At 47.2% G+C, this 20,285-nt stretch overlaps 1 protein-coding gene across 13 annotated transcripts in view; it reads right to left on the reverse strand.

Annotated features, from left to right (window-relative positions):
* MTSS1 (MTSS I-BAR domain containing 1) overlaps positions 1-19,839 on the reverse strand; it is a 118,610-nt gene extending 98,771 nt beyond the window's left edge. For all 13 annotated transcript variants that reach the window (XM_084507719.1, XM_084507722.1, XM_084507718.1 and 10 more), the window contains exons 1-3: positions 19,246-19,839; positions 5,302-5,363; positions 2,570-2,643 (exon numbers count right to left, since the gene is read on the reverse strand). In XM_084507719.1, the coding sequence (XP_084363845.1) occupies positions 2,570-2,643; positions 5,302-5,363; positions 19,246-19,317 (208 nt within the window). In that variant the 5' untranslated portion in view covers positions 19,318-19,839. The remainder of the gene's footprint in view (positions 1-2,569; positions 2,644-5,301; positions 5,364-19,245) is intronic.
* Positions 19,840-20,285: the final 446 nt, after the last annotated feature.

The following is a 20,285-nucleotide window of genomic DNA, read 5'->3' on the forward strand; positions in this document are numbered from 1 at the left end:
GAGTATGGTCAGTTCATCCAAGTGCAGGCTTCACTGTAGGCAGAGCTCCAATTATGCCCTCTGTTTGAGCTCCGTCACAGAATTAGAAGGAAGTAAACTATACAGAAATACGCACTAAAATGGAAAAGTCAACACTGGGGAACAGCGGTAATACACGGGGGTAGAGGAAGGTATCAGCTTGAATAAGGAATGAGGCTGATGGAAATAAGCTCTGGTACTTGAATATTTGGTATCTGCAAATCTCTTCTTGTGTGTGGAAATGTATAACCAAACACTTTCTTCTTTCAAAGCTAATGCTGATGCAAATAGAACAGGGAGCAGCCAGAGAGCGCTTCTGCTGTCTGGTGGAATGCTTCCATCAGACACATCGGGGCGTCTGAAAATAGCAGCCCACTTTCTGTAAAACTAGAAGCAATATATGGATTTAAGAAGAGATACATGTCAGGAACTCAAAGCTTGAAGACCAGCTTTACTCACTTTGGGTAACCTGTTCACTAAGGACCCTCTATACAGCTTGAGGCATAGCCAGGCTTCTGATTAAACCATCAAATATATTCTCTTACAAATCGGGTAAGTAACTGGCAAAATTTAACAAAGAATTGTTCCAGGTTAGAAAGCTCCTCGAAGGGAAAACTGGGAGCCCATTAAAATCCCCACATGAAATAAGAAGAACAGTCTGGTTGGTTTTGTTCTCTGAAGACAGTTGTTTATACTAACTGCAAAATCCATTTTTAAGGACATTTTGCCACAGAGAGTTTTATCATCATCTTCAGTGAGACCAGTATTTTATCCCCATCCACAGCAAGCTAGAGGGATTTTTATTTTATTAAGGACCAACACATAACTCCAGAGATGCTCCAAGGCAACAGACCTCTTATGTGTGAATTCCTACATGGGCATGTGTGGAAGTTGGGTTGGGAGGCAGATGAGAACCACCACTGGCTTGGAAGTTTGATTCTCTGCCCAGAACATCACTTTCTAAAAATAAAAACAAAATTCCCTTCTATCCTTCCAGTCAGGAAAGGCAGAAAGACAGAACAGAGGAGCTATACAAAGTTGGCAGGCATGGATTTACAGAGCTCCTTTTGTGAAGGATGTGTTCTAAGAGATAAGAGACAAGACACGATGCTTGCTGGATGCAGTCCAAGTAACACAGCAGAAAGTGCAAAATGCCCTTCAATACCCACACAAGCCATTTTTGTTGGAGAGCAGGGGAGCTGCAGTCATCCTGGTATCTGAATGGGAATGCTATAAGCCTGCCAGCACAGCCAGAAGTCAACACAAGTTTCAAGGATTTTGGTAGGGTTTACTTTGTTTTCCCTTCGCGGGAGGGAGAAGAAATAGAAGAGATCATGCTCAAAGGAAGGCACTTTCTAAATCCAGCTTAAGTTCTGCCTTGGGTCTCATCCTTCGTTTATTCCACTTTTTGGAGCAGTGAGTAGGTTGTGCAGAATTTACACAAGGCATGCACACAACCAAGGAGCTTCCTACCAGAATGTAAATATTAGCTTTAAAAAGGGAAAAAAACAACAAAACATTGTTCCCTGTTGTCATTCTATGGTTTGATCCATGCTCCAGCAGCTGCTACGGCTCCTCTTGGCCAGGGATGGCAGAGGGAAACGGAAGTTTGGCTGAGCTTGCACACTGCTGACGAGCACACGCACTGCTCACATTAGCAATATTGCTTCATTGCAATCCAGGTCAAATGCCAAGGACGTATTAGGACTTTAAAAAAACATATTACAGAGCCTGTAAGGTTAGGGGTGAAGCAAAGCCGCTCACTCAGCAGCAATGTACTCGCTTCAGAACTGTTCTTCAGTGACAGAGCCTGGGGACACAGCGGCCATGGGGAATGCCCTTCCCCTGCACGGACATCTGCACGCGATGCCGTGGTCACTGGGCATCCAACAGCACAGAGAAGCAGCCTTTTGTTTCCTTCCAGCTCAGCAGCCTGGAAAGATTGCCAGCTGCACGATTTTGGACCTCCCTACTAACCAAGAAGCTTACAGGGTTACCCAGGGAAGCCCGCAGTCCAGGAAAATGAATGAGGGCCAATAGTGTCGGACATAAAGAATAAGGACAAACGAAGACTTTCCGTACAAATACAAGCACAAGCTGCCATCATTATTGTCCGCAGAGCCCAAAGGCCACAGCATTAGCTGGTATCCGCTCCACCGTCTGAAACCTTACACTTGTTTAAGGCAGCTGAACACCAAGCCTTACAGCTTTTACATTTACTTAAGGTACAGAAGCGTCAGTGAATACAGATTTCAGTAAATCTTGCTTTCTAAAATATTATTCATCAACGTATAATTCAAATGGTAATTAGAAGTGTTCACATGATTGATGACACATTTAAATTACAGGTTTCCAGCTTTTTTTTTTTTTTTTTGGTAAAGAAAAGATGACTTCCTTTTTCACGTGTCGCTTTTTCAAAGTGCAAGTCCATCTAACAGATGTCTCGCAGATCTGCTTGTCAATGTAACAAGTTAGACTTTTTTTTTCATTACGACAAATGGTAGAAACCACACAGCATTCTGTTAAGCTCAATATTGACACATCTGCTTACCACGTGTATTAGTAGCCATGTCAGCCACTTTCTGAAAGGCATCCAAGAAGGCAGCAGCTGCTACTACTGTAGTCCTGAAATGCATACAGATAACAAAACATTAGCAGTGTCTCATTGCTGCCTATTTAATTATTGCCAAAAACATTTAGGCTTAGAAAGAATACCACTGAGAACTTGTAGAGGCCACGAAAAATATCCTCTTTTATACGTGATCTTAGCCTTTTCCCTCCTTCCTCGCTTAATCTCTTCCTTGCTTTGTGTTAGCACTATGGACTTGGAGGCAGCCAGGCTAATTCTGAGCTGTGAATTGCACAGGACAGGTGCTCTTTCAAAAGAGCACAGCCATCCCCCTTCGAGCTGATTTCCTCTGATGAACTAATATTAAGCAGTCAAACATGAAAAACAAATCTAACACACATTATACTGCACCCATTAGTGTACAAATTACAACCACTGTTATTTCCAGGGAACGTGGATGTTCTGAGAATAGGCACGCAGGACCTTCTTTTTATCTAGGATCCTGGCCAAATGCTTCCCGGAATTCCTCATTTGAGGAGCGTGAGCATCCCTTGAAACAGAAAATAGCAACCTCTTAGAAACCAGACTGTTTGGGAGTTCTTGGGTAAATGGGAAAGCAGCAAGGCAGGGGGTTCTCCCCTTCAAAAAGAAGTTTATTTTCCTGATCCAGCACTCGTGGAAGAGCAAACAGGGCACAGGTCCCTTCCTGAAAGGGATGGGACCTCTCCACTAACCCCAACTCCCTCTCAGTTTGAAAGCACACACAGACCACCTGCCTGTTCAAGTGGATGGCGATGGCAAACGTGAGCTCCACTTTTCCAGCTGTGTTTGTTCTACATAAGTTTTTAGAGCACCAGGCACCTCAGGTCAGGAGCAGGTTTCTGATGCTTTCTAGCCTGGTCGACCTAATTTAAATGAAACTGGGCTAGAACTCTACAGGTGAAGTAGGACTGTGCCCTCACCCCAGCTACCTCGGGGTGCTATTTCTGCCCACCTTTTGTATCGGTAACTCTGATTTCTTCTCCTTACTCTACAGGTCAGCCTCTCCAAACAAAATCCTGGAGGAGGACTGTCCACTTCAAGAACTCCTTGCTACTCTCAAAAACAAAACAAAAAACACCAGACAACACGGGAGACCTGCAAGAAAGCTGATCCTCAGCCAAAAAGAACTCCAGAACTGGGGCAGATTTTAAGATTTTATGCAAGTCTCTCTCCAAATATGCTCAAAATACAAAAGTACTTAACTGACAGCATGGTAAACAGTCCATTGACAGCACAAAAGATTTGATCCCAAACAAGAGGCCGTCAAACAAATGCATAAGGACTCTTCACATGCCCAGGAGATAAAATGGAAGGCAGAAATACCTGACAGGTTTCCAGCAAGCTAGTAATATTTAGCCCTGGAACAAGATAATCTTTTCTGGGATTTTCCTTAGCAGTGTGTTTGTGTCCTTAGTCTTCCAAACTTGCAGGTCATTCTGTTATCCGTGTACTGTGTTGTTAATTATTAATTATATTGCTAATAACAAAGTTCCATTTCTCCAGTAACCAGATCCATGAAGACCCAGCTCAAGCTCAGATGACATCTGCTCTCCTTTATCTGAGCGCACAGGCATGAACGAGAGGCAAAAGGCTCGCATCTGCTAGAAATGAACAGCAAATCCTCAAAGCAGGCTCAAGCTGCCTGCTTGCATCTTCCTGTAGCCGCCTGCTTGCATGTTGCTTTAGCTAGGGACGCGTTACACTGAATACAATGCCACAGGACTGAAATCCAACTATTTCTCCTGCCTGCTCTGAAGGCTTGTATTTAAAGAGCACAAACAGCTAGGGAAATTCTCCGTTTCTCTTCTTCCACACTCCCCTACTGCAATGTGATTGCTGGAAAAGGAAAAACCACATGCAAGTGTTTTATTTTAGACATGGCATGGCAGAACAATGTATGCCAGCCCCTTAGATGAGCCTAAACACCAGCTTCTTCAGAAACGGTTCACAACACAATGCAGAACCACAAAACACACTGCCAATAACCCTATCTATTACCACTGCTGCTGTGGGAAAGCGCTGATGCTCTGGGGAGCACAGAGGAGATTGCGGTTTGGGAAGAAACGGAGTTTGGATTCATATGAGCAGAAACAGACTTTACAAGTGAACGAGTTCTGGAGATAACAGAATTGGTCTGAGTGCAGCACATGTGGTACTTATTAACAGAAATCTGCAGAAGGTAATCCAGAATGACATTTGCAAAGTATACCCCAATAAAGTAAGTTTTAATAACCACTGAGGAACAGTTCAGAACAGGAATTCCCTTGGTTTTTAAAGCAGAAGAAAGCGCTGTTAAGACTACCAAAATCTCTAACTTGTTGAGCCTTCCCCTAATACAAACCAGCTGTATTCTACACTAATAACAATGACAACATATGTCTAATCCTAAATCTCACTAAACAATACATTATCTAATTTTCCACCAGAAGCCATGAAATTTAGCTTGTTTTACATTTGTTTTGTACCACTGGTGATAGATTATGAATTTGCCTGAAATAACATCAGAACAGCAGTCGTGTGTGACAATTACGTACATGGGTGCTGACTATGAAAGCTGCACAAATTTACTAGAACATGCTTAGAAAATTATCCAGGCAGAAGCTGCATTGAATTTTAACGTATGCACACGCAAGTAATTGTAGGCGATCTTGACTGTGCAACACAAGACTTACCGAAGCTGAGACTGCAATTTCCCAGCTTTATTTATAAAATCTTCCCACACCGGGTAACTTCCCTGCAAGAAAAAAAAAGAAAGATACAATAATGAATATTTTGAGCATTCTGGTTTTGATACTGCAGTTTTAATGTTCAAATGAAACTAGAAGTAAAGCAGTAACTAAGACTTTATTAAATCCTAATTCAGTGACACCAAAACGTATTTTCCCAGTAAGGTGACTCTCGTTCTTAAACACCATTCCCAACATACGGGACTTCAACTGGTTCTGACTCCAAATGAAACGGGTCTTCTGAGGAGGCTTTACAGATTCCCCAAACAAAAACACTGGAGAGGAAGAGGGATTTCAACCAAAGAACTAAGAAACTTCTTACTTCAGATGGAAACAGCAAAAACCTATTAGAAGCGGGGTGCTAGGATGCTGCAGTAACACATAAAGGGAATCTCCCAAAACCAAGGGCAGAATTCCAGTTGTTCTTTTCTACATATGGAGTCTCCATGCAATTTCCAGGTTCCCATTCTCTTATTATGAGGGCTTTTATTTTTCTAACAAAGGTCTGAGCCACCCGAGAGACCACCTCAAATCATCTCATGGTAATACAGCGATCGGTCACAGAAAAGGCAGAGCAGTGTAAGACGACAAACTTTCCCAACAGCTGCACAACTTCCTTCTGAAATGGTCCCGAATGACCTTGGAGCTCATTTCTGAACTGACGCTGCTAAAGTAGCGTGGCATTGAGCATATGCAAAGTTTTTAAGAAGGTTTAATTCCTCTTAAATTAAATTTAGTTTCCTGTGAACTTCTCCCCCACTTTTAGAAATTGCGTTAGGAGTTCACGTATTCATTTATAGACACAAAGTGTTCTTATGAGTTCTGATGTCTGTTTTCCCATAGTTTTTGTTTGTTTTAAAGAAAGCTTTTATGGTAAAATACCATCCTTTTTAGACCAAAACAAGGTTAACTTGCTCTCTGCAGAACAAGTGCAAATTTTCTGCTAACAGCAAAAACGGTGGTAGAAAGAAACCTCAACATTTCCCTTTGATTGGAGCCTAGAGAGTAAAATAAAAATATCCATGCTTCCTTTAATAAAGGTTTAAGACTTGCTGTTACCAGAGCAACGACACAATAAAACCCAGATAAGGCAGCTCCTCAAGGCTAACATTACCACGGCTCTGACTGGAAGAGGTTGCAAGCAAGTGCAGTTGCTTGTGGCAAACTCAATCCAGCCTGATAAAGCAGTCTGCTTTTCGAGTAAAATAAAATCCTTCTCTCACTCTTACCACGAGAGGATGCATATTGTCCTGTTTGGGGTGAAGGCAACCCCTTCCCCAAAAGCTGACAACCTGATTCAGGCTCCTCGGTGCACCCTGGCAAGGCAGCTCTCAGACATCCACGCACCACAGCAAGGCTTTGGGTTCAAACCAAAGGCTCCCTTTCGATTCTGGCTTTGGCCTGTTGGTCACAAATTCCATATTCAATCTTTTCTATCAATCATATTTTGAAAAATGGCTTTGCACAGATGTTGTGTGTGTATCACCCACAAAGCTGAGCTCTGCAGAGGACTTGGGCAGGGCCACAACAGACCCAAGGCCACTGACTGGGGTACCAACCACTACTAAACAGCCTTCAGTGCAGGTTCACTGTTTCTTTCTTGGTTCTCTTTCAGCAGTGTAAGCCAGGTGGTCATAAAACCTCATGATAACCTACACACCATGGAGCCAGTGGGAAAGGGAGAAGGCAAAAGAAGAGACCCGTTATCAGGTTGGCAAAGCCTGGAATATAAAGTGCTTTGTGCCATGCAAAAATAGTCACATTTAAAAATGAAAGAAACCCACTGATTATTTGAAGGGATAAGGGGGAAAAAAAAGCCATTCCCTTAAACCTATTAGTCTTACTGAAATCCCCTACACTGAACTGCATCTCCCCTCTTGCCCGCGTGGTGTGTATGCATTATGCATGCATGTGCCAGGAGCCTTGAAAGCCCCGACAATTAACAGCAGGGCCCAAGGCTTTACTGGATTCCTGAGCAAAATGCAAGTCGACAAATGGAGGACACCAAAGCAGACGGTGCCTTCAAAGCATAACTCAAAAAGACTACATTTTTTTGTTTTGTTTTTTTCTTCACCAGGCTGGCCACAAAGAAAGCAAACTCAGACTAGTTACACGCATTTCCACGACTACTTTTTTTTTTAATTATTATTTTTTTTATTTTAAGCCAATCCTACTTATATAAGCTGTAACAACCCACCTCCATATATTGCTTCCCAAATTGGTTTGATTATATATATATATATATATATATATATATATATATATATATATATATATATATTTCTATCACTGCAATCTTTTCACCTTGGCACTCCTGTACTAGCCCCAAAGCACCTGATGTCATTTGGAACAGAAAAAAATGAGTGGTTCATTTGATCCATGTCCCAGCAGAAATTGCTGTTTGCCTTCCCCTTCTGAAGGTGAGTCAGCAGGTTCAGCTCTCTCGCAGTAACACACAACTCAAGCCTTGCACACAAATCTTTCTGTTCCTGGGAGCTTCTCCAAAAAGCACTTCCAGCATCGTATCCTTGCTGAAACCAAAACCCCTCGATCCCTACACCCGAAGCAGAAGTGCTTGACACCTGCCACTTCACAGATCCCATTACCAGGGGTTTTACCCCAGCTGCAGCACCTGGGAAGCAAGGAGGTCACTGAGTGATGCTTGGGGGCCAACCAAGAAGACAGCACAAGAGCTCAACTATTTCTGGGAAAAACACTGCAGGTCCCCAGCACCCCAGGAGCAGCTCCTTCCCCGTGATCTCTTCACGTGCCACCTCAAGCAAGGCAGCCCCTCTCTCATATCCTCGCTGATGTAACATTTGGAATAACTGCTCCGCCTTTCATCAAAGCGGTCAACAGGAGAAATATAGCGGTGGTGGAAACCACACACCAAAACAGCCATAAAACCTAATTCAACTTGCAGTACTGTCTTAATTTAAACACAAAGAAACAGTAGGAAGAATTCGCTGTCTTTGTCTAAGAAGTCCTTTTGTAATGTAAAGTCATTTTTGGAAGAGTAATAAAGTATTTTTAAATGCTGCATTTCCCATAGCTCCTTCTGCAATTTCCAACTGCAAACAGCCACTAAAGGAAATCAGTTTTCCCCCCTTTAAATGTCAGGTCTCTGCATTATCTGTACGAGCAGCAGGCTGCCTTCACCTCTCAGTCCTGCTCAGAGAAACTCGCAGAAGAGCGGTGGCATCTGGGTCACAAATCCTCTCTTTAGCTCCTCACGGAGTAAAACAGGAATCTGTTACAACCTGGCTTTGTTTAAGTGGTCTTCTCGAAGATCATTAATGGCTTAATCTGGGGGTTATTTCCCCAGAGGAAATTTGGGCCTAATTGTTATTTCTTCCTCAGATGTCTCCCTATGAAACACTTGTTCCCAAGGCATGAAGGCCCCCAGTCCCACCACAGTCCCTACCTTCAGCTCCCGATTGAGGCTGTGGCTCAGAAGATGCCATTATCACACCTTCGAGCTTAATGAGCTGCTTTACAAGCCATTAGTCACCTGATGCCAGTGCCCAGCCACGCTCCAGCTGATTTACACCGAAAACAGACAGGGCATCGCCTTTCTGCCTCCGGGCTGAAAAACAAAATGGTGTCTCATGCCTGTCACCTCCTTCACCAGCCCACAATTAGGACACTGAAGAGCTTTCCCTCAGGGACAAATACCATAATTAGCAGTGAGAGGCACCAGGCTGAAGGAGGAAAGCACCTGCAAGTGCTGGACAAGAACACCCAGACCCATTAGAGTCTGGGCAGACGTGGCTGTGGCTCCTGGGGAAAGGTCCTCAGCCTGTATGTGCGCTGGCTTGCTGCTCGTTCCCTGCCTGCCACTGGGCAGGAGAGGTGGCACCACCTTCATTCAGTGAAACTTCACCCAAAAAAAGATCATGGACATGAGCATCGTGCCTGGAGAGTGCTGGAAGACCATGGGTGTCTGTGCCCGGGTGCTGGCCAGCGGCTGCAGGGCCTCTGTGGTGGCTCCAACGGCCCCATGGCAGGGCTGAGCCCAGCACCAAGCTGGTGGCACCTCAGGGAAAACAGATTTCTGAAAGGGCAGAGCAGGCACAGGCCGAGGAGGAGGCCCAGGGCGAGGGAGAAGCAGCAGAGGGCCCAGGCCCCAGCAGGAGGAGGGCAGGAGGGGCTCCAGGCCCACAGGCAGCCCCACAGAGCCCCCACAGGAGCAGGGTGCTCCTGAAGGGGCTGTTGGGGTAGGTGGTTGGAAGGTGTTCTCATTTTTCCCTTTCTCGCCATTTATATCTATTTTAGTTGGTGATAAAGGTCACCTTCCAAGCTGAGTATGCCTACCAACTACCGTCACGGGCAAAACATTTTCCTTCAGAGACTCCACCCATGAGCATTTTCTTCTTACTGCTGCATCCTGCCCTGTGGAATGAGAGGAGCGGGGGAACATCCAGCAGCTGGCCAAGGTCAACACACCACACGAGGGAAGGGCAGAGATGATCTGTCTTTAAAGACAGATCCTTCCAACCCAAATGACTTCATGATCCTGTCCCTAGCACTTTGGATTTTCTCCCTTCCTTTCAGGCCAGCAATCCTGTGGTAGAAGAAACCCGAAAGAGAAGCTCAGGGATTTCTCAATAAATAAAGAAAAGACTTGCAGCAAAGGATCCAATTTTACTGAAATTGCTATCGATTACACCTAATGGCAAGAACAGGAACCCAGTTTGTTGTATTTATTTAAGATTACAACTTGAGTACCAGCAGTCTTGACAGTTAAAAACTGTTCTGTCACTCCTCCTACTAAGGAGTTACAATTCTTCTGCTTTTTTTTTTTCCATTAAGTGAAAAGACACTTACTTCCTTTAATAATTTACTCCCAGGCACCCTGAATCCCGGAGACAAGACGCACCCCATCTTTTAAAAAAACCTCGGCTGTGTTCTTTTCACAGCTTTCATTTATCACCAAGGCTTTTCAGCCACATTATCAGCCCTTGCTGGGATGCAACTACAAAGGCAGCAGAAACAGTTCGGTATCTTGTTCACAGCACCAACCCATCTAAACTTTCAGGGCACGGGGAAAAAGGCAGAGCTGCTCTACAGTAAAGCAAATTGAGAATCTAATTTTAGCTGTTCCAGCTAAAGAGGTAGGAGAGAAAAGGGACCTGGCGGGCAGTGCCCTGGTTTTATCTCACAGGTTATCAAACAAGAGCTGTGTGCCCTCCAGAAAGGCACCGACTGACTATCAGCAGACTTCAATACGAAGGGGAAAAAAAGCATGACTCCAGCTAGCTACAGGAGCTGGACTTCACCTCAGTGTCAGCATTCAGCTCTGACCAACTGAGAAGCTGAGTCCCAAATACACAGCGCTGTTACCCAGCTTCACACCCTAGTAACACATCCGAATGGCTCACACCTACCTCTGGAACAAAACTGGAACTTTGCTACTACGCGTGTCCTCCCAACCTCTAAGTAAATGATGCCTAAAAACATAAATGTGTAGATAAAGTTTTATCTGATATCAGAATCTGAAAGATTATTATGGCAGTTTCCTTTCTGTGGTACGCACTGCACTACCTACAAGGAGCAAAGAGACTTCACTGTGCTAGACACCAAACTCACAGATGTTAGACCTCAAAAAAAATGGCCCGTGTAAGTCAGTATGGTCTGCACGTAGAGGCTATCATTTTTCCAGGGGGCCTTCAAGAGAAAAAAAACAGGAAGAAGTGGAGGGGAAGGGGACAGGAAAACAATTGACAGCCTGAAAAAAGGGGTTCCGGCCACAGATGTCTCAGCACATGGGAAGATGCAGTGGCTGACAATCAATTTCCCCACCCAGCTAGCATCTGGCACTGGAAGCTCTTCCTCTCTTCCGAAAAAAATCAGCAGTCAACTGGGGAAAAGGGCGCTTGGCCGGTCACAACTGCAGGAGTTACAAAGCACTGCCCAACGCTCACACATCTCTGAGCACAACCCTCACGTTTGGTCCAACCTGGCTCGTGGATAACACTGCCTACATCCCAAAAGCTCTTGCAAGACACAGGTGAGGTGAGACTGAATGTCACCTGACATGAAGTTCCTAATGACTGTTCCTCATCTGAAAAATAGATGAATAAATAAATAAATAAATCTGCTTGTAGGCTTTTCCTCTTTTTAGGTTGAAAAATAAGCAATTCATGAAGCTTTCTAAGCTGCCTCTTTTTCCATCCATTCCCCAGAATAGCATCAGTCTTCCAACAGACTGAACCATGAATTTTATTAGTGGGAGAGATCTCACTCTTTATGAAGATGCAGATGAAGATGAAGAGGTGGACACACTACCTCTTCCATGATTACTTTGGTTTCATTTACCCCATTTTAGATATACCTGAAATTCAAAAGCAGAAGTGAGCCAACCAAGCCCCAGTACTGATTTCATACAACAAAAAGCCTTTCACAAGAACCAAACATGCAAATCACTGACTGGAAGAGGATGCAGGTACAAACACAGAGTTTGTACCTGCAAGTGAAAGCAAAAGCACGTCAAAGATCAGATTAAGATGTCATTTACCCTGTAACTACCCTCCAGGAACTAAAAGCAGGGATAATTAAAATCAAAGTCTTGTATCTATACACCCATTTCCATTATTTCTGCTACGTGTTGAGGGAACGGGCAGGGGGTTGGAAATGAGTTTCCCGCAGCGTGCATGGTATAAATACACATGCCAAGCTTTGCTTTCACAAGGTGATATATAAGTTATCACAACACTGCAAATTATGCAGCAAAACACTACTGAAGAAGCCTCGTACGCTATTAAAAAACCTGCCTACTGGATATTTCTTCTACACATCACGGCAGCACTCGTGTTTTCAAGACTGTTTGTTTTGCAGTCTAAACAGAGAATTGGGACACAGAGAACAAGCTACTCTAGGAGACGGGCAATGGTACAGTGTTTTGATAAAATCGAGACGAATCCAATCAGGAAACCGCAGGAGAGGATATTCACCCCCCCTGGGAAGAAGCACAGGACCATCAGCGATTTCTGCATTCCCAAAACCATTCGAAGAACTCAAAAGGATGACCAGCTCCGTGAATAATGAAATGCACACTTAGTGAGAACATAGGTATTCAGCAGAGCTCAGTACCATTTAAAAGGGGCCACCAATCAGGTACGATTCTGCTGTTAGAGCTCTAAAACCTGTAACTTGCATTTTAACAAAGCCAATAAGGTCGATAAGGACCACGTCAAACCTCTGCCATCTGCAGCCCAGGTTCACAGCACTTAAGACAAAGAAACCCAACTCCAACTCCAACGCATCCTGATTTAAATCCAAGCTAGATTGAGTAATTAGCAAACAAAAAAGTTGTACTGTGAGAAAATATATCATGCATAAACATAGAGTCTGCCCCTCTCTATAAACACAGGAAGTTATTCATAAGAGGGGAAAAAAAAAAAAAAAAAAAAAAAAAAACACGAAACAACTTAGCCACAGCTTCTGGGGAACCTTTTATCCCATGCTGCATTAAAAAAGCTGGACATTAAGTAGTCCTCCCGAGGAAGCATTTAGTTCCACGTTCTTCCCTGCAGGTCTAAACAAGTTTGCAAGCCTGAATAGCAGATTTCTCCTCGGAGACTCATCAATACCGCCTTTCATCCGCCGACTCATTAAGCGGCCACCGTGCATACTCGGCAGCTATTTTCTAAACCCACAATATTTCAGCCGGATCAAAACTAGGATAATTAAAATATCAAGAGGCACTCATTCAAGCTAATGCCCATACGGGACAGTCTCGAAGCAGAGCCAACAGCCCTGTGCTGGTACCACCACCACCACTGAGGTTTCATCACTTCTTCCCAAGGCATCCACAGAAGCAGGAGACACCCTTGTTTCAGTGTTCATTGCTTGGTCTTTGCACAATCTCCATCGCAGGGGCATTCAAAACAATCTCCAGGACCCAAGAAACATCAGTACTTTGGCACCAAGATGCTGCCACGCATCTGAACTGACCACAGAAGTACCACACCAGGGAAGAGGTGGCAGCCAGGCAGCAGATTTTAGTGTTTTACTGCTGAGATTGAGCCAAAGTTCATGAAGTGCCAGCGTGCTTGTCCCCAGCTCCTTGCTCTTCATTTCACTCGTGAGAAAAGAAATAATCTCTTCCAAACTCCCAGTTATTTTGGTTTGATCATGGACGATTTCAACGAGAGGCACCTTACCGCAAAGTTTTACACCATTACACAAAGGGCTGCTGTGAAACTACAAAGCACAAACCTAGGGTACCTGGTAAAAAAAATCTCATTCTTGCATAAGAAGTGTGGTAGCAGTTTATGTGGAAGACAAAAACGGGAACGAAAGAATCTGAACCTTTCCATACCATGAACCAGCTACGTGGTTATCAATAGCATCGTGCACGCCAACAAAATCAGCATTCCCAAGTTCATTCTTACTTGTGTGCTTTTAAAGACATCCAAGGTGATTTATTCGCCGCTGTGCGTACACCAGGCATCCTAGAATTAAAATGACCCACACAACACCGAGGTTGGTTGACTAGAAGAGCAAAAAATACAGAGCTCGTGCACTGCCTTGCCAGACAGCCAAATTCTTGGTGATCCACCACCCTATGTTTAAGGTGCTCCCGTCAGAAGCAGAGACACCCCCTAATTTCAGTTACAAAAAGGAGTTTAACACACTTGTGTTGCCAGCTGATCATTCGTTTGCAGACAGCATCTCCACTGCCTCAAAATTTCGGGTTATCACAAGGGAAAGGGCAACACGTCTTAAGCAGCAGCAAGAAAGTGATGTGGGCTGTGGGTGGATACAGCAGCACTGGCAGCTTAAAAACCATCCCCTCATTAACTCGGTGACCCACAGGTACCCAGGTACCCGATCCCTTCTTGTCCTAGGGGAAAGGAGTAGAAGCGACTGAACCTGCAGCCATAGCTCGCCCTTCTGTAAAATGGGAGCCATTCTTGGGAGCTAAGTCACACGCTTCCCCGGCGCTTTGAAGATGAAAGCTGCTATGGTCTTAACCACGAGGCCACCAGACATTTTGTCTCCAGCCCTTCCCAACACCTCGGCATTCGGGCTATCTCACAGCCCAGCAGGAAGACGTCAATTAACATCCTTAAAGGGCAGCAGAGATACCAGGCCGTGGGGCAGCACCACGGCAGGCATCGTTTTGAGCTGGAAAACAAACACTTGAAGAGGCAAATGCATTTCTGTAGCAGCCTCTTTGTGGCACTGACTCAAACCCCTCCGTCCTCTGAAGCAGAGCAAACACCTCTTCAGCCACTGTTCCTGTCCTGCTCTCAGCCACCAAGTGCTTTCTGCCCTTCGTTAAGGCCACGCTGTCTCTGGGCAGGCCATGAACCCAAAATGTGTTTTTCACGAGCTGAAAACAGGCTGATGGGCACAAGAGGTACACAAGAATCCTCCATCAACTGCAGCAACTTCTGTATCTTGGAAAAAATATGTACCATACACACTCAGAACTGAGGAAAGAAGCAGCAAAGCCTCCTGACAATCACCTTCAGCTCGGCATTACCCAGCACTCGCTCTGACACTGCACAGACCTCTCGTCCTCCAACGTCTGTTGAGTCGATCGTGCTCCATGCAGCGCTGCGCAGCTCCTTCCACGCTTCCACGGCGGCGAGCCTCCTTGTGCAGCCCTTGGCAGGCCACCAGGCCCGAAAGCAGTCCTTTTAAAAGGCTTTAAGCAAAACTCCTCGCCCTCAGTGTGCCCCAGAACGAGCCAGCCTTGGATGCATTTCCACAGCGAATGCGCGGCGGTTGTAGGAATTGTCAGCGCTCGTACAGGAGGGCCTGGATCAAGGATGTGGCCCTAAAAATAATAAATGCTGCAGCTGCTCCGGCAGGGCGAGGAATTCCAGCGTAAGCGAACCAAATGTTTGGGCAGGCAGGTTGTTGGGAGGCAGCAAGGGGAAGCAATCAGTAAGGCTGGCTGAGCGCAAACACACCTAAAGGGGTTTGCGCCAGCCTTCGAGGGCAAGAAAATGCAGAAGAACAGCTGAATCTGTGTAGGGGGGGGAGTGAACTCATTCCATGCTTTTTTGGGAGGGGATAAACATCGATTTTCTGGGTTTGGATTAGATCAGGATGTCCCAGTGCCACCCAGCACGCGTGGTGGTCCCAGCCTCCACCTGCACATTCAGCTTTTCTCCTCACAAGCGTTACCATCCTCAACAGCTGGGCTGAAACGAGACCTTAAAGTCACTGAACTGAGCATTCCTCATCCCCACAGAGATGCCGGGCTGCAGATAAAGCCCAGCTGCAGGAGAGCTGTGGTATCGCCGCTGGTCAGGGGAAAACAGCTCTGCCCAGCTTCCCCGACACACGCAGGCAGACTCGGATTAACGCAGACACGGAGGACCTGCAGCTGTACTTGTCATAGGAACAGCCTCGGCGTTTCTATCTGCTCCAGGAAGCATTTATTTATTGATTTTGACTCACTTTATACCACCGGTGTGACCAGCACGAGGCCAGCCCTCACAGGCGAGCCGTGCCCGACTTACCAAATGGCTCCTAAGCCTTGCTGCGACCACCCCCGGCTCCGTCTTCCACAAAAAGGGAGATTAAAACGCTGCTTCTCAGCAGCCACATCCCCACGGGAGATAAGAGGCTGCAAAAACTGAAATATTTCTCGTGCCCATATGCTCGCTCCCTTCTCGGATGCAAAGCAAGGTCAGGAGCTTTGCATGGCTGAAGGCAAAGGCACCGCTGCCTCCTCATCCCAGGGAGCTCACTTCCTTTGCAGGATTAAAGCAGCCACCCAAAGCAAAATGTTGGTTTGATTGAGATTTCAGTTAAGAGACTACAAATAAAGCACACACGCTTGGAAAAATAATCTATTTTTTTTCTCAAATTTCACTCTTCCTCTGGGAACTTTCTGATTTTGTTCGCCAAGAGGTCAAAGCCCCCCTCGTACCTGCACACTCAGCGTTTTGAACACAGCACATGCCAGTACCCCTCCGAGGGGCCATACAGGCTTTATTTTCTCTTTTATAAACTTCTAGCACTTTGGAAAGAGATTTACACATAAGAATATAACAAATCCTAAGCGCCACATGCTTAACGCTGCCATCACAGGAAGCATCGGGGCTGTGGCCATGGACAAAACCATAAGGATGGGATGGGCTTTCCAGGCTTTACGATCCTTTAATCTCATCTTGAAACCCTCAAGCATCAAATGCCCAATTCTAGAGCATGGTGGCCAAGTACAATTCCCGTCATGGATTTTCCACAACCAGCTCTGTCACGACATACACTTCCAAGCTACTCGACAAACGTGACCCTCATTTTGCGTAGGAAATGTGGATTTCCCTTACCAGGTCACCGAAGTTACCATATATGCATTAAAATGCTGCCTAAATGGGATTTTTCGTAATCCATTCTTATGTTTAACTCGGTAACCTCGTTTCTCTGAATCACACAGCTTTACACTTTTTTTTTTTTTTTTTTTCTTATTTCGGAGCTTTTTTGGTTGAGTATTAATCACCACGCTATTTTTGGTAGAAGATGGGAGAAAAATTCAGGGCTTCTGGAGAAGCCATGGAAAGAGGTTCATCCTCAGGCACCAGGAGATAACCCTGCCACCAAACCCTGGGACACACCAGTCCCGTTTGCATACGTAGCCCTCATTAAGTTTCAGAGTTCAGCCAACCAGAACCACGCAATCCCATCGCTCAGGATTGCCATTCCTGTTCCTGTAACCTTGCTGACATCAAGGAGAGCTCCAAGTTAACCACGGGTCCACCTGAGCTCGTCTGCTATTAGCACATGAAGACCAAAATCTGTCTGTATCCCCATCACCTTAGCTGCAGCCACCGGCAAAATTGAGAGCAATTTCAGGGTCTCGTCAATCAACCCTCCTGCCTTCACAGCTAAGCTGAAGGCAGAGCGATATGATTTAAGAAGAACCTGCAAATTATTCAGGTAAAAAAAAGGCAGATGCTGCAGCAGATCCCTCAGCACTGCAGGGCATTCGGGGCCTCGATCTCCGCCTGCCAGGTGAGGCAGGCACAGGTAGGGCACGGGGCTGTGTGGGCAGACCCCCACACGAAGCCTCCAAGATCCTGCCAGAAGCCTGCCCACACAGACCTGACTACGTGAAGCAGCACTTCAATTGCTAATTTGCACTCTACTACCGAAGGTATGATTAGCTGAAAGGTTCAGGTTAGCTGTCAAAAATAGAAAAATAGCTACTTTTTTCTTCCTCCCCCCCCCAGAAATCGTCACAATCCTTTGTGCACAAATCACAAAGAACCCTCCTGCGTCTCATCAGCTGCCCTAAATTGAAGCTCAGGTGAAAAATTACTTGTTCCACTCGTGCTAAATAGCAAGCACTTTTTTTTTTTTTTTTTTTTTAAACCCTAAACATCCACCACGCCGCTAAGGATCTGGTGTGATTTTTCCCAAACCTCCCCCCCCACACCGCAGTAACCTCCGGATCACAAAACAGGTTCCACTGCTACGGAGGATTAAAATAATAAAAAAAAAAAATCCACACCTGTGCCCATCTCCATACGCTCATGTCAACACGCTCCTGAGGAGCGGCGTTCCCAGGCAAGCACCAGTGTGTGAGGAAATAAATAAATAAGTCAGCGTGCTGAAGAGCAAGGGATCGCTGGTGGGAAGGAGCCAGGAGCGAACACCCTCAAGCTGGGTCCCCGAATGACACTTTATGGGGCATGGAAAGCTCCTGCATGCTCCCTGCAAACGATCCCAGGGTTTGGGATCGTATCCTGTCCGGGGAGGGTGTTGTGGGTTTGTTTTAAGGTGCAATTGTTCTTCAAAATTGAAGGGGGCTGGCAGCATGAGGAGCGCGGCCGCGAGGACTGCAGCATTGTCTTGACAGCTACCCGCACGCACGCCCCCTCCTCCCCGCATCCCATCGAGCATCTCCCCACGATCTGCCTGGAGGGAAGCGTGCATGAAACCCCCTGCCAAAAAAATAACTTCTCGTGCAAGCGGCATCTCCGCCCCAAAACCACACCAGGCGCCGTCCACCTGCGCCCAGGCTCCCTGGAGGAGCAGCTCCCGTCCTCCTTCAGCATCGCTTCTCCCGCAGCCCTCCCTGCACGGCTCCTTGGGGGCCGATCCCTCACTCCCACCCCAATATCCAGGCTGGGGACACGCTGTCCCCGCTGCCCCTAAACCACCACAGCCGCCCCATCGCCCTACACATCTCCAGGCCACCACGTCTGGAGGGAGCCGAGCCGCCCTTGTCCGGGGACACACTGCAGTATTCTGCAGTACTCCGGCTGCGGGGAGGGCACGGGTGGCACGACGCAGAAGGGCTTTGGGGCTGTTTGTTGCCACAAGCCAAGGGTGGGAGGCGTCCGCTCATCCAAAATGAACCCTGTGGGGATGCCGAGGGTGTTTTCGGAGCCGCTGGCGTGGGGCTGCGCAGAGGTTTCTGGTGGCTGGCGGAGGAGAGGAGCCACCTGGGAAGCCGAGACCTTTGCGTGCACACACACGAAGCCCCAAATACCCCCTCGGAGAGCCAAAATACCGCCCCGGCACCCATCCTAACCCAGGCGCACGTTCAACTCCTGAGCAATCTCCCCAGGCCGGGGAGGTTTTGAACCTCGCAGCCCCCCCAAACCTGAGGCGACCCCACCCCACGGCACCGCGCGGCTCCTCCGCGTCCACCCCAAATCACGAAAAATAAAAGGCGGAGGAGGGGAAAATGGGGGGGAAACAGACATATTATCGTTTTCTCGATTTCACAGGGTTGGAAAAAAGCTCTTCAGGCTGCAAGGTAACAGCCTGCACGTCCCAGCAAGCTGAGGGGGGGGTCCTGCAAAAGCCCCCTCAGTGGGGCAGGTCCCCCCCCCGCTGCCGTGAGCTTCCCTGGGCGCCGTGCCCAGGCTTGGGGGGGATTCCCCAGCACCTGCCCCCTTCTTCCCCGCCGCCTCTCACCTTCATGTCGCTGATGATGGTCTGGAAGAGCCCTCCGAGCGCGCTACATTCCTTCTCGATCACAGCCTCCATTTTCCTCGCCCGGGAGGAGGCACGAAGCGCCGCGACCCCCCCTCAGCAGGCTGCGGAAAGCAGCGAGCCTGCCTCCTTCTCCCACCTCACCCGCCAAACACAGCTGCGGGCGGCGAGGGGGGGAAATAGATTTAAAAAATAAACACCCCGAGTGCTAAATACCCGCGCCTCTAAGCATTTAAAACCGGGGGAAAAAGGGTAAAACCCCCCCGAAGCGGCGGTGCCCCCCGCCTAGGCGCAGCTCCCAGCCCCGCCGAGCAGCACCCGGGGGCCGCCAGCCCAGGCGGCGCCGAGCTCCCGCAGCCGGGCAGCGCCGCCATCCATCGCCGGCCGGAGGAAAAAACACAGAAAAAATAAAATAAAAAAAAAAAATAAATAGATTTGGAGAGAGAGAGAGGGGGGGGGGAGGAAAAAAGGGGAGAGGAGATGGCGCGGGGCGAGGGATCTGGAAGAGCGAAGGGAGCAGGCTGCAGCAGAGCCGCTGCCTGGCTGCTCCGGGAGCAGACCCACCGCTCCCTCCTCCTCCTCTTTTTTTTTCCTCCTCCTCTTTTTTTTTTTTTTTTTTTTTTTTCTCCTCCTCCTCGTCCCCTCCCCGCCCCGCCGCCTCAGCAGCGCCGCGGCTCGGCCCCAGTGCTCGGTAGGTCGCGGGTTCGCGTCCCGCCGCCGCCCGCTGCTGGACCTGAGGAGGGAAGGGTTTTCTTGCTGCCATGTGTTGTAATTGCCCAAACTTGGGGTGTTTGGGGGGAAAAACGTTCAAAGCGCTGCCCACCCGCTTGGAAAATGGCAGGTGGGATGGGTCAGCAGAGACGCAAGCGGCTGGAAATGCAGCCCTGGCCTAGTGCAAGCAGCAGTAGCTTTCAGCACAGGCCTCTTGTTTGTTCGTCCTGCCCCACAAACACAGAGCTGTGCTTAGAAGTTAGTGCAGATTGCACGAAACATAGCCTTTTACAAATAATTTTACTTTTCAG

The sequence above is a fragment of the Aythya ferina genome, assembly GCF_964211825.1.
Source record: "Aythya ferina genome assembly, chromosome: 2".
In the NCBI taxonomy this organism is placed as follows: Eukaryota; Metazoa; Chordata; class Aves; order Anseriformes; family Anatidae; genus Aythya; species Aythya ferina.